This window comes from Salvelinus alpinus, chromosome 21 (genome assembly GCF_045679555.1).
Source record: "Salvelinus alpinus chromosome 21, SLU_Salpinus.1, whole genome shotgun sequence".
NCBI classification, from domain to species: domain Eukaryota; kingdom Metazoa; phylum Chordata; class Actinopteri; order Salmoniformes; family Salmonidae; genus Salvelinus; species Salvelinus alpinus.
Window position 1 is genome coordinate 36,410,703 of NC_092106.1, and position 21,094 is coordinate 36,431,796.

Here is a 21,094-nt window from a genome sequence, read left to right on the forward strand (position 1 = left end):
CGGACTGGTTTTAAGTGGTTTAAATAGATCTGACACAGGCAGCTAAAGTATTCTCTAAATTGTTCCAACAGTGAGTGAGCCACAACCTCTCGCTTGCTCTACAAAAAAGTACACCTCTTTGCTGCCTCAGACTTACACCATGCCCAAACTGGATGTGCGCAAATTGATTTTGTCCCCCCACACCAAACGCGATCACGACACGCAGGTTGAAATATCAAATCAAACTCTGAACCAATTATATGAATTTGTGGACAAGTCGATTATGAAAGTTAGTTGCCAATCGCCATATAAATAAAGTCCAAAGAAGAAAAAGCCTGGAAGGAGGAGAGATGACTAGAAATGATTCGGTTGACCGTTTTATGTGTGGATTAATTGTCGGAGTAGAGGACCTTATAGGTAAAATAACAACTCACTGTTTATATCCCAGGACAAATTAGCTAGCAACCGCAAGCTAGCTAAATAGCTAAATTGCCATAAATGTTTAATGCTTTTCGACTTGTCCCCAAATTTATATATTTGGTTCAGAGTTTGTTTTGATATTTCAACCTGCGTGTCGTGTATGCGTTTGGTGTGGGGGGACAAAATCAATTTGAGCATCGTGGGCGCACTCGCATGTCTGGTTTAGGCATGGTGTTAGACCAGCTCTTAGTGTTGAGACCACATTCTCAAGGACAAAGAGAGCACATAATTATAATTTACAATTGAGTCAGTCTGATAATACATTTAGCTGGTAGTATTTCAATGTCAACAGTCCATTGATATTCAATGTCAAGGCATGGTCTCTTCTCTTTTCCCTATGTGGCTGGAGGTTGAGGTTGCCATGAGTGAACCTGCTCAAAGGTTAAAGAATACGATTGCAATAGAATGAATAACTGATCTTTGCCCCCTGTCATTACCCTGGCCAAACATCTGAAACCCTACCTCTTCAAAGAGTATCTTAAACAATACCACAGTGGATTTAACAAGTGACATCAATAAGGAATGATAGCTTTCACCTGGATTCACCTGGTCAGTCTATATCATGGAAAGAGCAGGTGTTCTTAATCTTTTATATACTAATACACTACTTCATGAAAGGTGTTAAAAATATAGCTATTACCTATCCTATCTTTTCAGATGCTTAGGGGCTAGGTGTTTAGGGCTCGATTTGGGAGGGACCATTAGATTAAGGAACACTGTGAACTAGTGACTGACCTTAACCTCTAACCTCCTGGTTAACCCTTCCAGACATGGAGGTGATGACACCCCTCATCGAGAACCCTGGAGGAGGAGGGCAGGAGGAGGAGAACTCTGAAGAGGACCAGGATCCAGAGCTGCTCCCTGTCAGACACTATGAGCTGGGCAACAGCCACCAGGGCATCACGTAAATTAACACAATTCTCAACCATGAAACACTTCAAATGCCAGATTCTGAAACGTAGAGGCACTCTCTATTAGTGGTTAGAGTTGTTGTACTGCAGGTCTGTGATAGTGAACACTGAGGCCCATCAGGAATTGAGTTTGACTCCCATGCCATTCAAGATCAAATTACATTGGTCTCAGAGTGGACCCCTAATCCGAACCCTCTCTGTGTTCCACAGGTTTACTCAGGCTCTCATCCACCTGCTAAAGGGGAACATTGGAACTGGGTTGCTGGGTCTTCCCCTGGCAGTACGCAACGCAGGGGTCATAGTGAGTAACTTATGTCGCACTAGGATATCTACATTTACATTTGAGTCATTTAGCAGATGCTCTTATCCAGAGCAACTTACAGGAGCAATTAGGGTTACGTTCCATACTCCAAGGGCACATCAACAGATTTTTCACAGAGTCGGCTCTGGGGTTCAAACCAGCGACCTTTCGGTTACTGGTCCAACGCTCTTCCCCACTAGGCTACCTGCCACTTTGCACACCATAACACAAACAGGGCTGGGTCACACTTTACATTACATTAGTGTCCTTGTGTACTGCTGTAAGTACATTGTAAGATTGTTTTGGTTTATTCTGTAGGAAAAATAAACAATCTCTTGTGAGAGTCAAGGCAGAAAAAAGGCTGGGAACCCACTATATTGGCAAAGAAGTGTTTCAGAAAACTTGGCCTTGGTTGTAAAGTTACTGAGAGAACTTGCGCAATGTGTCATGCCTACAGCATTTCGTTATACATCATTGATATTGGTTGGTAAAAATGATTGGGATTCGCTAATGCTTTAACAGAAAAGCAAGGCAAGAAACAGTAATGGACTGGGCATGAATATGGGTTATGCATAAATATGTATTACATGGTCATCTCTGATCTGAATGGTCATTGGAAGTAATTATATAAAACACATGATAAGATCATTCTCACGATTCCATTGTTTGATTTAACCAGCAATTCAGTTTGTGTGTTTTACTGGACCAGTCTGTACAATAGAGGAGCAGAAATTAACACACCTTGTACAAATGAATACACACATAGGCATTAAGCTCCAAGCCTTCAGGTGTGTTAATGTAGTGTTGTGGAAGAGTTAGGAGTCACTGTAAGTGGTGTCAGTGGACCTGCTAGACTCCTCTGTCTACAGACAATGATTCCCTGCTGTGGATCCTGGCTCATGTTAAGTTGATTTGGGTTTTTATATTTGGGCCTCTGTGTCATACAGTTCAAAGGTCATAGTAAGTTGTATGTAGACTTGTATGTTTATTGACCTGGTTTGCCCCTGCTAACTGGGCAGGGCACACAATTGTTATCTCTGAGTATTACACATGGATGTGAGTGTGCAATTACACAATCATGTGTCTGTTTGTGTCATGGATGTGATATCAGATGAATATTTGAATCCGTAAATTGCTGCAGTTTCTTTTCTGAAGCAAGGCCTGCTTAATCAGCTAGTGAGGTGTTCATCAAACTAGTCTCCACCACCAATGCTTTAGCAACATGGTATAAACCTGCCTGTGTGTCTGCCTGCTGTGCAGCTGTGGCACTGGCTAGTGGCTGATCTCAGATCAGTTTGTCTCATATCTTTCCTGTGAATCCTCCATTTGCTAAACGGACAAAGGAGGATATGATCAGGCTAGACAAATGTCATTATTTGAAAGGACAATCAGGTCAATTTGTACACTTCAGACTAATCTCGCCTACCAGCCGGCTCTGTTGCAATTGAGACTGAGAACGAGGTTAGCTTCAGACCAACAGCAGGCACAGATCACTTGTCGTGTAAAATGACTAAATTAGACATGCTATGCTGTTTTTACTTAGAGAATTGTCCTTTGTTTAATGCTAGTGTTTTTCCCCTGATGCAGGCTTGTTGTCTTGTATGACTTAGTTATAAGTCTGGGCGTACAGATAAGAGCCGGGTGCGACTGCAGTGTGTAACATCCCGTTTGTACTGTCTGTAGGAACTCCTCTGTATGGAAACATGCAGGAAGGAACAGACAATGGTGGCAACATCATCTATCTTAATCTACACAGACAAGCTAAATGCCTTTCAAACACTATGTTCCTCACCCTTGTTTGCAGACATCTGCTAACTGCCACATAGACAAAGAGGCTGGACTTTTCTATAAAAGCTGAGAGAGACCTTGTTCGTAGCGCTTTCAACTCTGACTGTTCTTAGTGCTGGTTGATTGCTTCATTTTTGCAAATCTTATATTAAAGTTGTTGTTTGAAAGAATCTGCTGTCTCTCTTCCTATAGAATGTGTCTGACACGGCTACCATACCAGTGAAAGTGATAGCCTGCATGTCACATTTCTGACGTTGCCGGGGTTACATTGCGTTTGCTCGACTTTCCCCACAGAATCGGCAGGCTCCATAGACTAGATGATGTTCCAGTGCTAGTATTGTATCTAGGTTGAGAAGGGAACCAAAATGTTGTTGTGTATCCTCTTGCTTAATTTCCCCTCCTTTATGCTGTCTCATAATGATGGTGTGATCATGTCACATGACAGAGAGATCTTGTGTGTGAAGGACAAAACTGAACAGGGCAAAATTACTATTAAAATAACAATCACAACACCGTTATGTGAAATGATGTTTTCCGTGACATACATAGAATATCACAGCGCTATCCCACTACTGGTTGTGTGTAAGTGAGAAGTAGCCTATTTCTCAGGGTTATATCTGATGCTTTTGCACTACTATGGACTGATGTTTGCTGTAGTGTTCCTGTCTGGTTTCAGTTGGTGTTGACGTTACTGTCAGTATGTTCACAGTCTGTTCTTTGTGTGTGTTTATTTCTCCAGGTGGGGCCTCTTTGCCTGGTGCTGATGGGTGTGGTCTGTGTTCACTGTATGCACATCCTGGTTAACTGTAGCCACCACCTGTGTGAGAGGTAATAACACACACACAGCACGCCCTTAGCAGCATCCTCACTGACAAGCCCCTCGTGTGTCATGGTGTTTCATATCTGTCTCATTGTGTTTACAATTACATTAATAAAAACACTTAACCGTCAGGGACCCAGCCGCTCTGTCGACTCATGCTGTCTCTGTCTCTCGGTCTCTGTTTTTCTTCTGTATCTGTCTCTCTCTTCCTTTCTGTCTCAGAGAGAGAGAGAGAGAGACAGAGATGCTTTTTATTGTCTAAATCCATTTTACTGCTGAGAGCAGATAACAACCAGCTAGAGGTCTTTACAGGTCCAAAAAGTTGGATCTGTGGCTTTCCCACCTGACCCCGATATGCATAAATAATAAAATAAAATATTGAGACCTGTTCTGAATGTACCCGAGGACAGACAGACCTGTTCCGTAAAGGACCGGGGAAACATACCCTTGCTGGTTTGCATCCGAAAAACCTGTTCAGATCCAAAAGAAGGGGAGAGAGAAAAGGAAACCTCCAAATGGGTGCTGCCAGCGCCATCAATAAACAAGTGATATTGGCCAAGTGATCTGCAGCTACGGGTCCTTAATGTGTAACCTACTCAAAACATTATAGTCTGTTATATTGGTTTTTACTTCCTAAAACAATAGTGGTCCACCTTACGGTTCAGCTGTCCGAGATTTGAGCGATAAATGCATCAGTGCATTGCATACATATACTGTAGGCCTATATGCCTAGGCTTCCACTGTGTGATATTCATATTTACTAAATAAATATTAAGAGAGAAGCTTAGTCCTAGAGACACAGAGAGAAGGAAAGAGATGCTGGCGCCATGTTCCCGACATCGACATGGATTACTTACTTTATACTTGTCAGGCTACTACTGCTATTCAGATATAAATAACATTTTATTTGTCACATGCGCCGAATACAACAGGTGTAAGAACTTACCGTGAAATGCTTACTTACAAGGTCTTAACCAACAATGCAGTTTGATGAAAATATATTAAAAAAGTAGCACTAAATAACAATGAGGCTATATACAGGGACTACCAGTTCCGAGTCAATGTGCGGGAGTACAGGTTAGTCAAGGTAATTTGTACATGTAGGTAGGGGTAAAGTGACTATGCATAGATAATAAACAGCAAATAGCAGTAGTGTAAAAACAAAGGGGCGGTAGAGTCTTATGGTTTGGGGGTAGAAGCTGTTAAGGAGCCTTTTGGACCTAGACTTGGTGCTCCGGTACCACTTGCCGTGCTGTAGCAGAGAGAACAGTCTATGACTTGGGTGACCATTGTTTTGGGCCTTCCTCTAATAGCCCTGTGTATATAGGTCCTGAATGGCAGGAAGCTTGGCCCCAGTGATGTACTGGGCTGTACGCACTACCCTCTGTAGTGCCTTGCGGTCAATGCTGAGCAGTTGCCATACCAGGCGGTGATGCAACCGGTCAGTATGCTTTCGATGGTGCAGCTGTAGAACCTTTTGAGGATCTGGGGACCCATGCCAAGTCTTTTCAGTCTCCTGAGGTGGAAAAGGTGTTGTTGTGCCTTCTTCACAACTGTCATGGTGTGTTTGGACCATGCTTAAATCAAATCAAACTTTATTTGCCTTACTGTGAAATGCTTACTTACAAGCCCTTAACCAACAGTGCAGTTCAAGAAGAGTTAAACTATTTACCAAATAAACTAAAGTAAAAAATGATAAGTAACACAATAAAATAACAAGGCTATTTAAAGGGGTACCGAGTCAGTATGTAGGGGTACAGGTTAGTCTGTAATTTGTACATGTAGGTAGAGGTGAAGTGACTATGCATAGATAATAAACAGCGAGTAGCAGCAGTGTACAAAACAAATGGAGGGGGAGGGTCAATGTAAATTTGATTAATTGTTCAGCAGTCTTATGGCTTGGGTGCTAAGGAGCCTTTTGGTCATAGACTTGGTGCTCTGGTACTGCTTGCCGTGTGGTAGCAGAGAAAACAGTCTATGACTTGGGTGACTGGAGTCTCTGACAATTTTTTGGGCTTTCTTCTGACACCGCCTATTATATAGGTCCTGGATGGCAGGAAGTTTGGCCCCAGTGATGTACTGGGCCGTACGCACTGCACTTCCCTCTAGCGCCTTACAGTCAGATGCCAAGCAGTTGCCATACCAGGCGGTGATGCAACCGGTCAGGATTCTCTCGATGGTGCAGCTGTAGAACTTTGAGGATCTGGGGACCCATGATAAATCTTCTCAGTCTCTTGAGGGGGAAAAGGTGTTGTCGTGCCTGTCACAACCTGGCTCTTAGATGGTGACAAGCAAGGGAGACAACACGTTGGCAGTTAAGGAGTAATAAAGTATAAAACTACAAAGGAAAACTAACCTGTGAAGTGTGAAAGTAAGCATGTGAAGGGCATAATGGAGATACATGGATGAAGGTAAAATGTGTGTAAGTGTTGAAGGGTGCACCTAATCAAAAAACAAAATCAACCAGATCACAAAACAAATTAGTGCTGAGAGAGAGAGGGGTGCAACTTGTCACCTTAACGACCCAATCAGCTCCACCTATCCCCAATCTGCAAGTGAAAGCACAAACACAGAGGAACCAGGGTCCTTAGCTTAGTGATGAGCTTCGTGGGCACTATGGTGTTGAACGCTGAGCTGTAGTCAATGAACAGCATTCTCACATAGGTGTTCCTTTTGTCCAGGTGGAAAAGGGAGGTGTGATTGAGATTTTGTCATCTGTTGGGGTGGTATGCGAATTGCAGTGGGTCTAGGGTATCTAGTAGGATGCTGTTGATGTGAGCCATGCCCAGCTTTTCACAGCACTTCATGGCTACCGACGTGAGTGCTATGGGGCGGTAATCATTTAGGCAGGTTACCTTAGTGTTATTGGGCACAGGGACTGCGTTGGTCTGCTTGAAACATGTGGGTAGTACGGACTCGGTCAGGGAAAGGTTGAAAATGTCAGTGAAGACATTCTCTTTATTTGCGTCGGTTTGTGATGGTAAATAGGCGTACAGAAGGAGGCTAATTCATAAATGTTCGCTTAGAATGTACACTACCGTTCAAAAGTTTGGAGTCACTTAAAAATGTCCTTGTTTTTGAAAGAAATGCAAATATTTTTTGTCAATTAAAATGACATCAAATTGCTCAGAAATACAGTGTAAATCAAATCAAATCAAATTGTATTTGTCACATACACATGGTTAGCAGATGTTAATGCGAGTGTAGCGAAATGCTTGTGCTTCTAGTTCCGACAATGCAGTAATAACCAACAAGTAATCTAACCTAACAATTCCCACAACTACTACCTTATACACACAAGTGTAAAGGGATAAAGAATATGTACATAAAGATATATAGACATGTAGACATTGTTAATGTTTAAAATGACTATTGTAGCTGGAAACAGCTGATTTTTAATGGATTATCTACATAGGTGTCTGTTTCTCAAACTAGACACTTTAATGTACTTGTCCTCTTGCTCAGTTGTGCAACGGGGCCTCCCACTCTTTCTATTCTGGTTAGAGCCAGTTTGCGCTGTTCTGTGAAGGGAGTAGTACACAGCGTTGTTCGAGATCTTCAGTTTCTTGGCTATTTTTTGCATGGAATAGCCTTATTTTCTTAGAACAAGAATAGACTGACGAGTTTCAGAAGAAAGACCTTTGTTTCTGCCCATTTTAAGCCTGTAATCGAACCCACAAATGCTGATGCTCCAGATACTCAACTAGCCTAAAGAAGACCAGTTTTATTGCTTCTTTAATTAGCACAACAGTTTTCAGTTATGCTAAAGTAATTGCAAAAGGGTTTTCTAATGATCAATTAGCCTTTTAAAATGATAGACTTCGATTAGCTAACACAATGTGCCATTGGAACACAGGAGTGATGGTTGCTGATAATGGGCCTCTGTACGCCTATGTAGATATTCCATAAAAAAATCTGCCATTTCCAGCTACAATAGTCATTTACAACATTAACAATGTCTACACTGTATTTCTGATCAATTTGATGTCATTTTAATGGCCACAAATGTGCTTATCTTTCAAAAACAAGGACATTTTTAAGTGACCCCAAACTTTTGAACGGTAGTGTATTTTTATAAAAAGAACCATTATATTGTTAGTAATTCTCCTAAAGAGTTCTTCTTCACCTCAAGTTCAACTGTCAGAGTCATTTGGAGTTCTGGTGCACACTGCCTTCATAGGCCTGCTGTAGCTAAGCCTAATAATAGCCATACCACACCAAACCTTCACAGAAGTTGCTTAACTTTAATATCAAAAGTAAGTCAAGGCATTGTTTATAGGGAAAATACAGGCAGGTTCTTATATTGTGGCATTACATTAATTATCAACATAGTCGATTGCCTACCCAACAAATGACAGCAATAGGCTAATGCTATTTCTTTTACAACAGGCCTACTTTTAACCTTCATCTAAATACGGAGCACAAAATTAAAGAAAGTTTGAACTTGATTTAGCCAATGAAAATGTCTCAACAAAATGAAACAAACTCTTTTTGCATAGGCTATTTCAAAAAAACGGTTTAGATTATTAAATGGGCCTACAGTAGTAATAATAACAATAATGATTTATAATAATAATGACTAAACAATTGATAATAAATAACAAGTGAAATAGCTAAAAATCAAATAAATAGAACAGTAAACATTACACTCAAAGTTCCAAAGGAATAGAGACATTTCAAATGTCATATTATGGCTGTATACAGTGTTGTAACGATGTGCAAATAAGTACAAAAGGGAAAATAAATATGGGATGTATTTACAAAAACTGGGTCACCTCAAAACTGTCACCTGAAATGACATCTACACAGTATTAATCACTGTGATTATTTCAATAGAGCGTCGGAGAGAGTGACTATCCACAGCAGAGTGATGGGACTGTAATGTAATATATTGTAATCGCCTCATCCAAACCAGAACACAATGTACTCGCTTTCAGACGGCCGTCTCAATCTTCCGTTGTCTGGTTTCCAGCAATCTACCACCCCTTCTCTCTTTGTCTGTCTCTCTCTTTTCTGTTGTCCTCTTGTCTGTCGCTCTGCCTACCCAATAAAGACAGAACAGGACTGCAGAGAGACTTTCTGTCTTTTAATTCCCTCAGATCTTATGGTCCATCTTCCTCTTGTCACTGTATCTCTTGGTGCCTCTCTCTGTGACACCAAATATGTACAAAATGTGTGACAGTCATCCTCCTCTCCTCCCCCAGGTTGAAGAGACCTCCCCTGGGGTACAGTGACACAGTGGCCTTCTCCATGGAGCACAGCTCCTACCAGTGCTTCAGGAAGAGTGCCAGATTTGGGAGGTGAGATGAGAACGCTCTTTTCATCTGGAGGTCAATTTTTGACCCATCACCGCTGTAGTCACATGAGTCCTCTTAGGGCCAGTGGGTGCTAGAAGCTATTCAAATCCCTCATATCTATGACAAAAATGTATGTAGTTCTGTCCTTGAGCTGTTCTTGTCTATTAATGTTCTGTATTATGTCATGTTTTGTGTGGAACCCGGGAAGAGTAGCTGCTGTTTTTGCAACAGCTAATGGGTATCCTAATAAAATACCAAATACCAAAGGTCAACAAGAGCCTAGTGGTAAGAATCGATGATGGTATATCAGGCAGTTTGGGATGGTAGCCATAGTTTGATGTTTAAAGGAGGGATGGTTAACAATACATATCTCTACAGCCAGTTCACTACTGAGGTTCGCCGGCTGTGTGCTCATGCTTGACATAGAGGAAGCTCTAATCTATGTGACTCCCCTATGATAATGGATTGCATTTATGAAGTGCATCTTATGAATTGACTCTTAACTGACAATCCAACAGCACTCTCCATTGATTGGGGTTAACTCACTTAAATTCACTACCACAGCCTTTCATTTGAGATTCATAGATACTGTTTTGGTTCAGCAGAATGCTTACTGGTTGCTTAAGTGTTATAGTTGAGGAAAAAGTGCATTTAATGTAGCGTTTGAATAGAATACAAGGTTTGAGTGGTGGTCTGACAATGACTGATTGTTCGGCACTACCTCTCAAATGCTTCAGTTTGACTTCATTGAATATATTTTAATGAAACCTTTCATTACTTATTGTAAGCAACAGCAGTAATATACTACCTGACTACAATGGCGGTAATATACTACCTGGCTACAACGGCGGTAATATACTACCTGACTACAACGGCGGTAATATACTATCTGGCTACAACGGCGGTAATATACTACCTGACTACAACGGCGGTAATATACTACCTGGCTACAACGGCGGTAACATACTACCTGACTACAACAGCAGTAATATACTACCTGACTACAACGGCGGTAATATACTATCTGGCTACAACGGCGGTAATATACTACCTGGCTACAACGGCGGTAACATACTACCTGACTACAACAGCAGTAATATACTACCTGACTACAACGGCGGTAATATACTACCTGACTACAACGGCGGTAATATACTACCTGACTACAACGGCGGTAACATACTACCTGACTACAACGGCGGTAATATACTACCTGACTACAACGGCGGTAATATCAGTGTGTAATCACCAGATTTCTGAGTTTTACACATGATATGCTGATTCATTTTGGATCAGCTAATTACCAGCTATAGTGAGGAACATATTTAGAGACAGGCTAGAGGAGGAGTCAAGACAGGATTCTGATTAGTTTATTATTGCTACTTTATAAAAATGGCTTGCTAGCAGTGAAAATGCCCTCATGCACATAAATATTAAAGAGTAAAATGGTAATACAGAACAGAACTTCTGTATTCTATCATCGTATAAGCCATCCAGATATTTAAGAGCTGTTTTAACATGTTTATGTCCCTGTCATGTCCTCCTGTCCTGTTCTAGGCACCTGGTCAACTTCTTCCTGGTGTTGACACAGCTGGGATTCTGCAGTGCATACTTTGTGTTCCTGGCAGAGAATATAAAACAGGTAGGCTCTGTTCCCACCTATCGAATACAGACCAGTGTGTTGTTCTTAAAAGCCTACCAATTAAAAACAGATGTGTGTTGAGTGTCCGTATACCCACCTATCAAATACAGACCAATATGGTGTGTTCTTAAAAGCCTACCAATCAAACAAACGCCTGTGGAAATGTCTCTGTACTCCTATCTATCAAAAGCAATGGGTGTGTCACAAGTATGTGTCACTGACACAATCAAATCAATCCTGTACAGATACTGAATTGGTATTATTAACTGGGTGGTTTGAGCCCTGAATGGCTGACAGCCGTGGTATACTTAAGCAATAAGGCATGGGGGTGTGGTATATGGCCAATATACCACGGCTAAGGGCTGTTCTTATGCACGACGCATAACGGAGTGCCTGGACACAACCCTTAGCCGTAGTATATTGGCCATATACCACAAACCTCTGAGGTACCTTATTACTATTATAAACTGGTTACCAACGTAATTAGAGCAGTAAAAATAAATGTTTCATCATACCCGTGGTATGTTAGCCAATCAGCATTCAGGGCTTGAACCACCCAGTTTATAATAGATCGTATACTACGTGTATGACAAAATATTTCGTTTTACTGCTTTAACGACGTTGGTAACCAGTATAATAGCAATACACTACTCTGGGTTTTTTGGAGTTTAGGCACAATGTAATATTGACCAAATATGGCCAATATTTGGCCAATATTGCATTGTGCCTAAGAACAAACCTTAGCCATGGTATATTGGCCGTATACCAATAACCCATATTCAACTGAGCTGCCTAACCTATCAATCCCGGTTGCTTGGGGATGTACCCCTCAATTAGATGGTGTGTTTGGAGGATTACCTCTTGTCATCCCAACTCTTGAGCTGTTCTAATGGTTGACTTGCAGTGACACACAACGTTCCCTAGGAGACGCTAGTGGTGTTTCATCTCTGAGCTCTCTGCTTGCCTGACTTTCTCAGCCTCTCTTTCTCTCTCGTGCTCCCACACAATTTATAAACTGTATTAGATGGTGATCTCTTCCTTATGGACTAGCATAGATAGTCAACCATTTCCATATGGACAACGATAAAGACTTCATGCAGTGCCTCTTTAATTCAAAACTCAAATGTGATTATTTGGTAGGGCATAGCCAGGAGTAGTAATATCAGAGTGAATAAAGTATGGTACAATCTTATATTGAAATGGACTGAAATTCTTCAACCGTTATGATGGAACATTTAAAAAATCAATTTCTCTCTTTCCATCTCTAACAAAGTTTATTGTTATTTATTGGGTTGCAGCTCCTCAATCCAAACATGTAGCATCATTAGACCTTCTGCTAACTGCCGTACTACGTACTCTCTGTGGTCTCAGTTAATCAGAGAACATTTACTGCTGACCCGGGTCTCTCTGTGTGTGTTTAGGCTCAATATACTAATTGTTTATGCTCATATAGGAGTACACACATAAGATGTATTTGTCAAAAGCTGAGCAAAGCTTCCTATTGGTAGTTAAACAGTGGGGTTGAATGGGGCAAAGCCACCAGAGCTTTAGAATTTTCGAACATGGCAGATGAGATATGAGTGTCTAGTTGTTCTGAATTAGAAAAAGTAAACAGAGGCATCTGATACAATATTTAGATTGCTTTAATGATCTGTATAGGGCTGGTTGGTTGGCCCGTTGCATTGTGGGTACATCTCTATTCCCAAACTAGGTTCTAATACCTTTTTGTTTTCACTGTAAATTAACTCTTTAAACTCTTATTTTCACAGTTTTTATCCATGGCGACCATTTAGCCAGAGGTGGAATGTGCACCATGCCGCCTTTTGTTCTTTTAGAGCTTGATGTCATAGCAGGATCATATTCTGGACAGCCATTGGTCCATACTAGAGGTGTGCCCACTTTAGAGGACATTGGGTCTGCCCACGTCGTTTATATTATAGTACTTTATTTACAAAAAAACTAGTTTATTAAAATAACGATTTTCTATTATATTGACGAGAGATTTAAAAAAATTGTAAAATTAATTTTACCTTTATTTAACTAGGCAAGTCAGTTAAGAACAAATTCTTATTTTCAATATTCCAGTGACCGCTTTAACAATGGCAATACATTTCCTCAAAGATGGAAGGCAGGCGGGAGGAGGCAAGATCTGGTGGTACCATTCTAGCCAATGAGAGGGCAGATACGTGTGTCAACAACCGGCCATAGAGATAGAGGACTCATCTTTTTATCATTGTCCATATTCAATAAATAATAGGTTACTGGATATATTTCAGTGGAGTTCTTTGGGACGTGTATGTAAGTGCAATATGTAGTATCTAACTGGACTGGTGTCCATCTCCTCTCTATGGTGCTTAGTTATGAGATGATGTGATGCAGTATTCCTCCTTATGGGATTATGTGAGGCTATATCAGTGTGCATTATTTAATACTAGTTGTCTAGAGCTAGGAAGGAAGCCCTGTACTACTCTATCATATGAAATCAATACCACACACTGTCTTTTCTCTCTCTCTTTCTCTCTCTCTTTGTCGCTCTCTATCCCCCCTCCCTCTCTACCCTCCCCCTTCTGTCTCTTTCTCTCTCTATCTTTCTTGCATAATTTATTTCCTGGCATCCACAACAAACAAGCTTACATGCATAAACATAGTAGATATTCAGTTTACTACACAGTTTATACAAGCAGGCATACATTACTGTAGTAAATGCACTCTCAGGGCTGTGCCATTGAACCTACAGCAGCACATAGAGGTAACGCCAACAAAAAGTCTCTTAATCGAGCATTGGGCCACCATGAGCCAGAACAGCTTCAATGCACCTTGGCATAGATTCTGCAAGTGTCTGGAACTCTGTTGGAGGGATGCGACACATTCGTCCACTAGAAATTCCATCATTTGGTGTTTAGTTGATGGTGATGGAAAATGCGGTCTCAAGTGCCACTCCAGAATCGCCCACAAGTGTTCAATTGGGTTGAGATCTGGTGACTGAGACACACACACACACACACACACACACACACACACACACACACACACACACACACACACACACATTATACATGTCTATTATATTGACAAGATATTCCAGTGATTGCTCTAAAAATGGAAATACGTCTTTGTATCTGTGCCATTATTGCCTTAATAGTGCTGCCCATGCTGTCACAGACGCTATCTCCTTTTTCAAGTAGTCAATTTTCTACTTCATTGTCTGATTGCTCTCAACTCATTGGAATCCCCACCCAGTTGACTACTTTAAAATGATGGAAGCCCTCAATGGCAATGTCCATGCTAAAACGGGTTATATCCATGATCGCTATGACAACGGGCACAACTCCGATAGTCATTTTATTTTTCAATGTTGCCAACATGCCACGTGCGTTCACTTATATCAGTGCGTTCGCAACAACCTAACCATTACAAAACTTCTATTTGATCAAATAAGACTCACAAAGCAAATTAGCAATTGAGTTTGATGACCAACTTCAACACTTTTTCTCATTGACCTCCATACAAAAATTCCTCAATTCGTCTTATTTTCGTGGACAGATTTTGGGCTGAGTAAAACATCTCGCTTCACCTCTTCCTCTCTTGTATCCCTCATTTATTTAAGTGTTTCCTTTATTTTGGCAGTTACCTATACATACCCATCTCTGTATGTGTTCATAGTATGACAACAGCTAGCTACATAGAGTGCATTCGGAAAATATTCAGACCCCTTGAGTTTTTCCACATTTTGTTACGTTACAGCCTTATTCTAAAATGGATAAAAATAAAATAAAATCCTCATCACTTCACACACTACCACATAATGACAAAGCGAAAACAGGTTTTTAGATATTTGTATTAAATGTATTGTATTAAATGTATTGTATTAAAATTGTATTAAAAATTTGAAACAGAACTACCTTCTTTACATAAGTATTCAGACCGTTTGCTCTGAGACTCGAAATTGAGCTTAGGTGAATCCTGTTTCCATTGATCATTCTTGAGCTGTTTCTACAACTTGATTATAGATTCAATGGATTGGACATGATTTGGAAAGGCACACCGCTGTCTATATAAGGTCTCACAGTTGACAGTGCATGTCAGAGCAAAAACCAAGCCATAAGGTTGAAGGCATTGCCTGTCATTATGGGGCATTGTGTTTTGTAGATTGAGGAATAAAAAAAATAACACATATTTTACAATAAGGCTGTAATGTAACAAAATGTGGAAAAAGTGAAGGGGTCTGAATACTTTTTGAATGCTCATACTGCTGATGGTTTATGGGTGACGTGGAGTAGCTGTGTAGATGGATCGCTACAGTATTCCCATTAGTGACTGAAGAATGTGGTGAATGGGGGTGATATGACGAATTAATAAGCACTTTAGTTAGATTTATTTAATCATTCTTTAAAGCAAGGTCATCAATTGAGAACCTGTTTTTATTTAAAACAACACCCTGAGTAGCACGAGGTGGTGAGTGAGTGACTTATGATAATTATAAATGGGTGATGGGTTAATGGGTGAACGAACTACCCACTGTATTTTCAGGTAGCACCATTTCTCTCCCTGCATTCGTAGCCCTCCACCTCTGGGACTGGGAGACTAGTGGTTAAGAGCGTTGGGCTAGTAACCGAAAGGTTGCTGGTTTGAATCCCCCGACCGACTAGGTGAAAGATCTGTTGATGTCAATTGTTAATGCCAATTGCTACTCTTAAGTCGCTCTGGATAAGAGTGTCTGCTAAATGACTAAAATGTAATAGCAGACAGTCTAATTTAATGAAACCCTGATCTTTCTAGCCTGTCTGAGCTGTGGAATAAGATGGAATCATGGGGATATAATTTGGAGCCCCCCTCATCTCCTCTACCCCCTCCCATTTCTAGTCCACTCCCTGGTGTTGTGTTGAATATTCATTAATCCCAGAAAGTTTTCTGATAGTTTTTCTCTGGGAAAATCTTTTGTTGTTGATAGAAGCGGGAGAGCTGCTTATCGACAAGCAAGAGGCCAATCCACTTCACTTATCGACAAGCACGAGGCCAATCCACTTCACTTATCGACAAGCACGAGGCCAATCCACTTCTTCACTTCCATGATAAGCTCCTAAAATGTTTTTCTCTGGCAAGGAGAGAACACGCAGTAGCCTTAATTGCAGTCTGTAGATTTAGTGGGATCTCTATCTAAAGGTTTATCGGGAGGTTCCTTCAGAAGGTTCCTTCAGGGTGATGGGGTGAGGTGAGTTTCACTCATGACTACCATTAATCACACCTTTTTGTGTGTGTGTGCATGTGTGTGTGTGTGTGTGTGCGTGCACCTGTGTGTATCCATTCCTTCCTCTCTAGGTCGTTGAGGGATACCAAGGTGTAAACATCACCCTGGCAGATGAATCCCTGTCATTCGCCAACTCCTCCATGGTGCCAGCCCCGGTCCCTCTACCCACCATGGTGCCCTCTGAGCCCTGGGCACTGGACCTGCGTCTTTACATGCTCTTCTTCCTGCCCTTCCTCATCCTGCTGGTGTTCATGAAGGACCTGAAGAACATGGCCGTCCTGTCGTTGCTGGCCAACGTCTGCATGGCCGTCAGCGTCATCATCATCTTCCAGTACATCACGACGGTAAGCATGTTGTTTACACTGTTGTTGTTTACACTGTTGTTGTGGCTGTCAGGGTCATCATCATCTTCCAGTACATCACAACGGTAAGCATGTTGTTTACACTGTTTTAGTTTACACTGTTGTTGTTTACACTGTTGTTGTGGCCGTCAGCGTCATCATCATCTTCCAGTACATCACGACGGTAAGCATGTTGTTTACACTGTTGTAGTTTACACTGTTGTTGTTTACACTGTTGTAGTTTACACTGTTGTTGTTTACACTGTTGTAGTTTACACTGTTGTTGTGGCCGTCAGGGTCATCATCATCTTCCAGTGCATCACGACGGTAAGCATGTTGTTTACACTGTTGTTGTTTACACTGTTGTAGTTTACACTGTTGTTGTTTACACTGTTGTAGTTTACACTGTTGTTGTGGCCGTCAGGGTCATCATCTTCTTCCAGTGCATCATGACGGTAAGTGGAATAAGTCAATGGGAAACGGTTATCCATGTTTAACACTACACTAGTACAGTTTGTTTATGTGGTAGTCACGCTCCAGATGTTGTCGTCCACCTGCACAACGGTTCTCAACCTAGGCACTTAAAATCTGTCATTCAAATGGGTGTGTGGGAAGATGATATATTCTTCTTTGGACTTGTCTATTTTCTCCAGCACCTTATCGAGGAAGTCTGTGTGAGACACACACACCATACCCCCAGCTGTTCCAGACTGTTTTTACACTGTTGTGGTGACGCGCCCCCATGTGTTGGCTTTGATATTGACCTGAAGCCTGTCTTCAGTGTACCTCAGACAGAGACATGGTTAAAGATAATGTAGCTAGGGCCTCCTGAGTGGTGCAGTGGTCTAAGGTACTGCATCGCAGTGCTTGAGGCATCACTACAGACCCGGGTTCGATGTGTCACAACCGGTGGTGACCGGGAGTCCCATAGGGCGGCGCACAATTGGCCCAGCGTCGTTAGGGGAGGGTTTGGCCGGGCGGGCTTTACTTGGCTCATCACACTCTAGCGACACTTTGTGGCGGGCCGGGCCCCTGCAGGCTGACTTCAGCCGTCAGTTGAACAGTGTTTCCTACGACACATTGGTGCAGCTGGCTTCCGGGTGAAGCGGGCGGGTGTTAAGAAGTGTGGTTTGGCGGGTCATGTTTCGGAGGACGCATGACTCGACCTTCGCCTCTCCCGAGCCCGTTGGGGAGTTGCAGCGATGAGATAAGATCGTAATCACGGAAAAATTATGTAGCTTATGTAACTGAATTGCCTGTAGGTTAAATGGTAAGCATCTTTGGCAATTACCAATTGACTGTGAACAATCTGGTGTGTGTGTGTGTGTGTGTGTGTGTGTAAGCTACTGTATGTGTGTGTGGGAACTGGGAAGTAGCTGTCTGTGTAAAATATTGAATCTCCCTGTGGTCTGCAAAAAACGACAACATTTAAACAACTAATTTACAGTTTTTTTTGTTGTGACCTCGATGTGCAGTTTCTGTAGAGAGACTACCGGTCTAAAGTACTATTTTTCCAGTTTTAGAACAACTATTTTTCCAGTTTTTATTGAAATTCACACAGTTTAATGTCTTAATGTACTCTGAAATGAAAGAATAGAACAAATAAACAATTGGAGACAAAAAATAAATCATGGAATCCTTTTGTTCAACAAAATGTAATCTACATTTTTGACTCATCAAAATAGCCAGCTTGGGCAGACATATCAGCCGAACAGACTCGTGCCATTCTTTCTACAATGGAAATCAAATATTGTTCGAAAAGTTCTTCCTAACACTGTTGCAGAAGTTCCCAGAAAGTGTAAACCCTTGACCAATACACCAGAGGGTATTGCATGGCGCTGCAAAATGCTGTGGTAGCAGTTTTGGTTCAGGGTGTCACTCACTCTGTGCAAGTCGCCGACTCTGGATCCAGCAAAAGAGCCCGAGACATCCTCCTCCATGTTTGACAGTTGGTGTCACACACTGAGGAACCATCCTTTTACCTACTCGATGGTGTACAAAAACCCTGCGTGATGAATCGAAGATTTCAAATTTTGATTCATAAGACCTTCTTTCAGTCTTCAGTAGTCCACTGGCGGTGCTTTATGACCCAGGCAAGCCTCTCTAATTTTGCCATTTTAGCAATGGCTTTCTTACTGCTACTCGACCTGTCAAACCTGCAGCTTGAAGTCTTCTCTTCACAGATCAAATCAAATGTATTTATATAGTCCTTCGTACATCAGCTGATATCTCAAAGTGCTGTACAGAAACCCAGCTTAAAACCCCAAACAGCAAGTAATGCAGGTGTAGAAGCACAGTGGCTAGGAAAAACTCCCTAGAAAGGCCAAAACCTAGGAAGAAACCTAGAGAGGAACCAGGCTATGAGGGGTAGCCAGTCCTCTTCTGGCTGTGCCGGGTGGAGATTATAACAGAACATGGCCAAGATGTTCAAATGTTCATAAATGACCAGCATGGTCAAATAATAATAATCACAGTAGTTGTCTCAGTTGAAACTGAGACTTGTTTACTTCGACCAGTATTAAGTTGTGCTTGAAGCTGTTGTCCTGTGAGCCGGCTATCACGTAAGCTGTTGACTCTCAGAAACTTGTCTTCTGATTCTGTTTTGGCTTTAGGTCTGTCAGACCTCTTCCTGTCAGAGCTCCCTCCAGTTTCCAAGTGCCTTTTGATGATGTAGAAAACTACTCACTGACACCATGGCTTTCTTTGCAATTTCTCTTAAGGAAAGACCTACACTTTTAAGGGTTAATATGGTCTGTCTGGCTTCCTTTGTTAATTGCTTTTTTCTTGCCATTATGATAGCAATATACTACTTATTGCAGTACAATACTGTCCAAATAATACTTAAGAGGGTGTAGTAACAGTCTGTTCCAACACTGCTTTAATACAGACAGAGTAATCAGCAAACATTTGGACACCTGTAGGAATTGTTAGCACCAACTTTCAAGGCTTAATTTACTTCCATTGCTGCAGAACAGCTGTAAGTTGTTAACCCTTTACGTGTTCCCTGGAAAATAGCTTTTTTTTATAACTCTGAAATGTACATTATTTTTCAGTTATTTGTAACCTTCTGGTAAACTTATATTTTTAACCTCTGGCAGTTTACCGCTTACCTTTGAACCATTTCAGGTTATTCACTGGACTTGAACTGCTTACATTTCACCCACATTTTTGCAGTTTTTATTGTTCTAAAACTTTAGACCGGTAGTGTAAATCAGATCATGCCTGAACCGTGTGATGTAGAGTTGTAGTTTCCAGCAGGCCAATATTTTACATAGAATACCAGTCAAAAGTTTAGGGACACCTACTCATTAAATGTTTTATTTTAAATTTTAATTTTTTTTACAATTTTCTACATTGTAGAATAATATTGAAGACATCAAAACTATGAAATAAAACATATGGAATCATGTAGTAACCAAAAAAGTTTTAAACAAATCAAAATATATTTTAGTTTCTTCAAAGTAGCCACCCTTTGCCTTGTTGACAGCTTTACACACTCTTGGCATTCTCTCAACCAGCTTCACCTGGAATGCTTTTCCAACAGTCTTGAAGGAGTTCCCACATACAGTTGAAGTCAGAAGTTTACATACACCTGAGCCAAATACATTTATAATTCCTGACATTTAATCCTAGTAAAAATTTCCTGTCTTAAGTCAGTTAGGTTCACCACTTTACTTTAAGAATGTGAAATGTCAGAATAATAGTAGAAACAATATTTATTTCAGCTTTTATTTCTTTCATCACATTCCCAGTGGGTCAGAAGTTTACATACACTCAATTAGTATTTAGTAGCATTGCCTTTAAATTATTTAACTTGGGTCAAACGTTTCGGGTAGCCTTCCACAAGTTGGGTGAATTTTGGCCCATTCCTCCTAACAGAGCTGGTGTAACTGAGTCAGGTTTGTAGGCCTCCTTGCTCACACACACTTTTTCAGTTCTGCCCAAAAATGTTCTATAGGATTGAGGTCAGGGCTTTGTGATGGCCACTCCAATACCTTGACTCTGTTGTCCTTAACTTGTTTGGGATAGGGGGCAGCATTTTCACTTTTGGATGAATAGCGTGCCCAGAGTGAACTGCCTCCTACTCAGTCCCAGATGCTAATATATGCATATTATTATTAGTATTGGATAGAAAACACTCTGAAGTTTCTAAAACTGGTTGAATGATGTCTGTGAGTATAACAGAACTCATATGGCAGGCAAAAACCTAAGAAAAAAATCCAAACAGGAAGTGGGAAATCTGAGGTTTTTAGTTTAGTTTTTGAACTCACCCCTATCGAATACACA

The 21,094-nt window shown here is 41.1% G+C and overlaps 1 protein-coding gene across 6 annotated transcripts in view; it reads left to right on the top strand.

Annotated features, from left to right (window-relative positions):
- The window catches only part of slc36a4 (solute carrier family 36 member 4), a 224,474-nt gene that overhangs the window by 1,564 nt on the left and 201,816 nt on the right, over nt 1-21,094 (top strand). For all 6 annotated transcript variants that reach the window (XM_071357908.1, XM_071357905.1, XM_071357906.1 and 3 more), the window contains exons 3-8: nt 1,228-1,363; nt 1,581-1,671; nt 4,199-4,287; nt 9,484-9,579; nt 11,134-11,218; nt 16,538-16,810. In XM_071357908.1, coding sequence (XP_071214009.1) covers nt 1,228-1,363; nt 1,581-1,671; nt 4,199-4,287; nt 9,484-9,579; nt 11,134-11,218; nt 16,538-16,810 — 770 coding nt within the window. The remainder of the gene's footprint in view (nt 1-1,227; nt 1,364-1,580; nt 1,672-4,198; nt 4,288-9,483; nt 9,580-11,133; nt 11,219-16,537; nt 16,811-21,094) is intronic.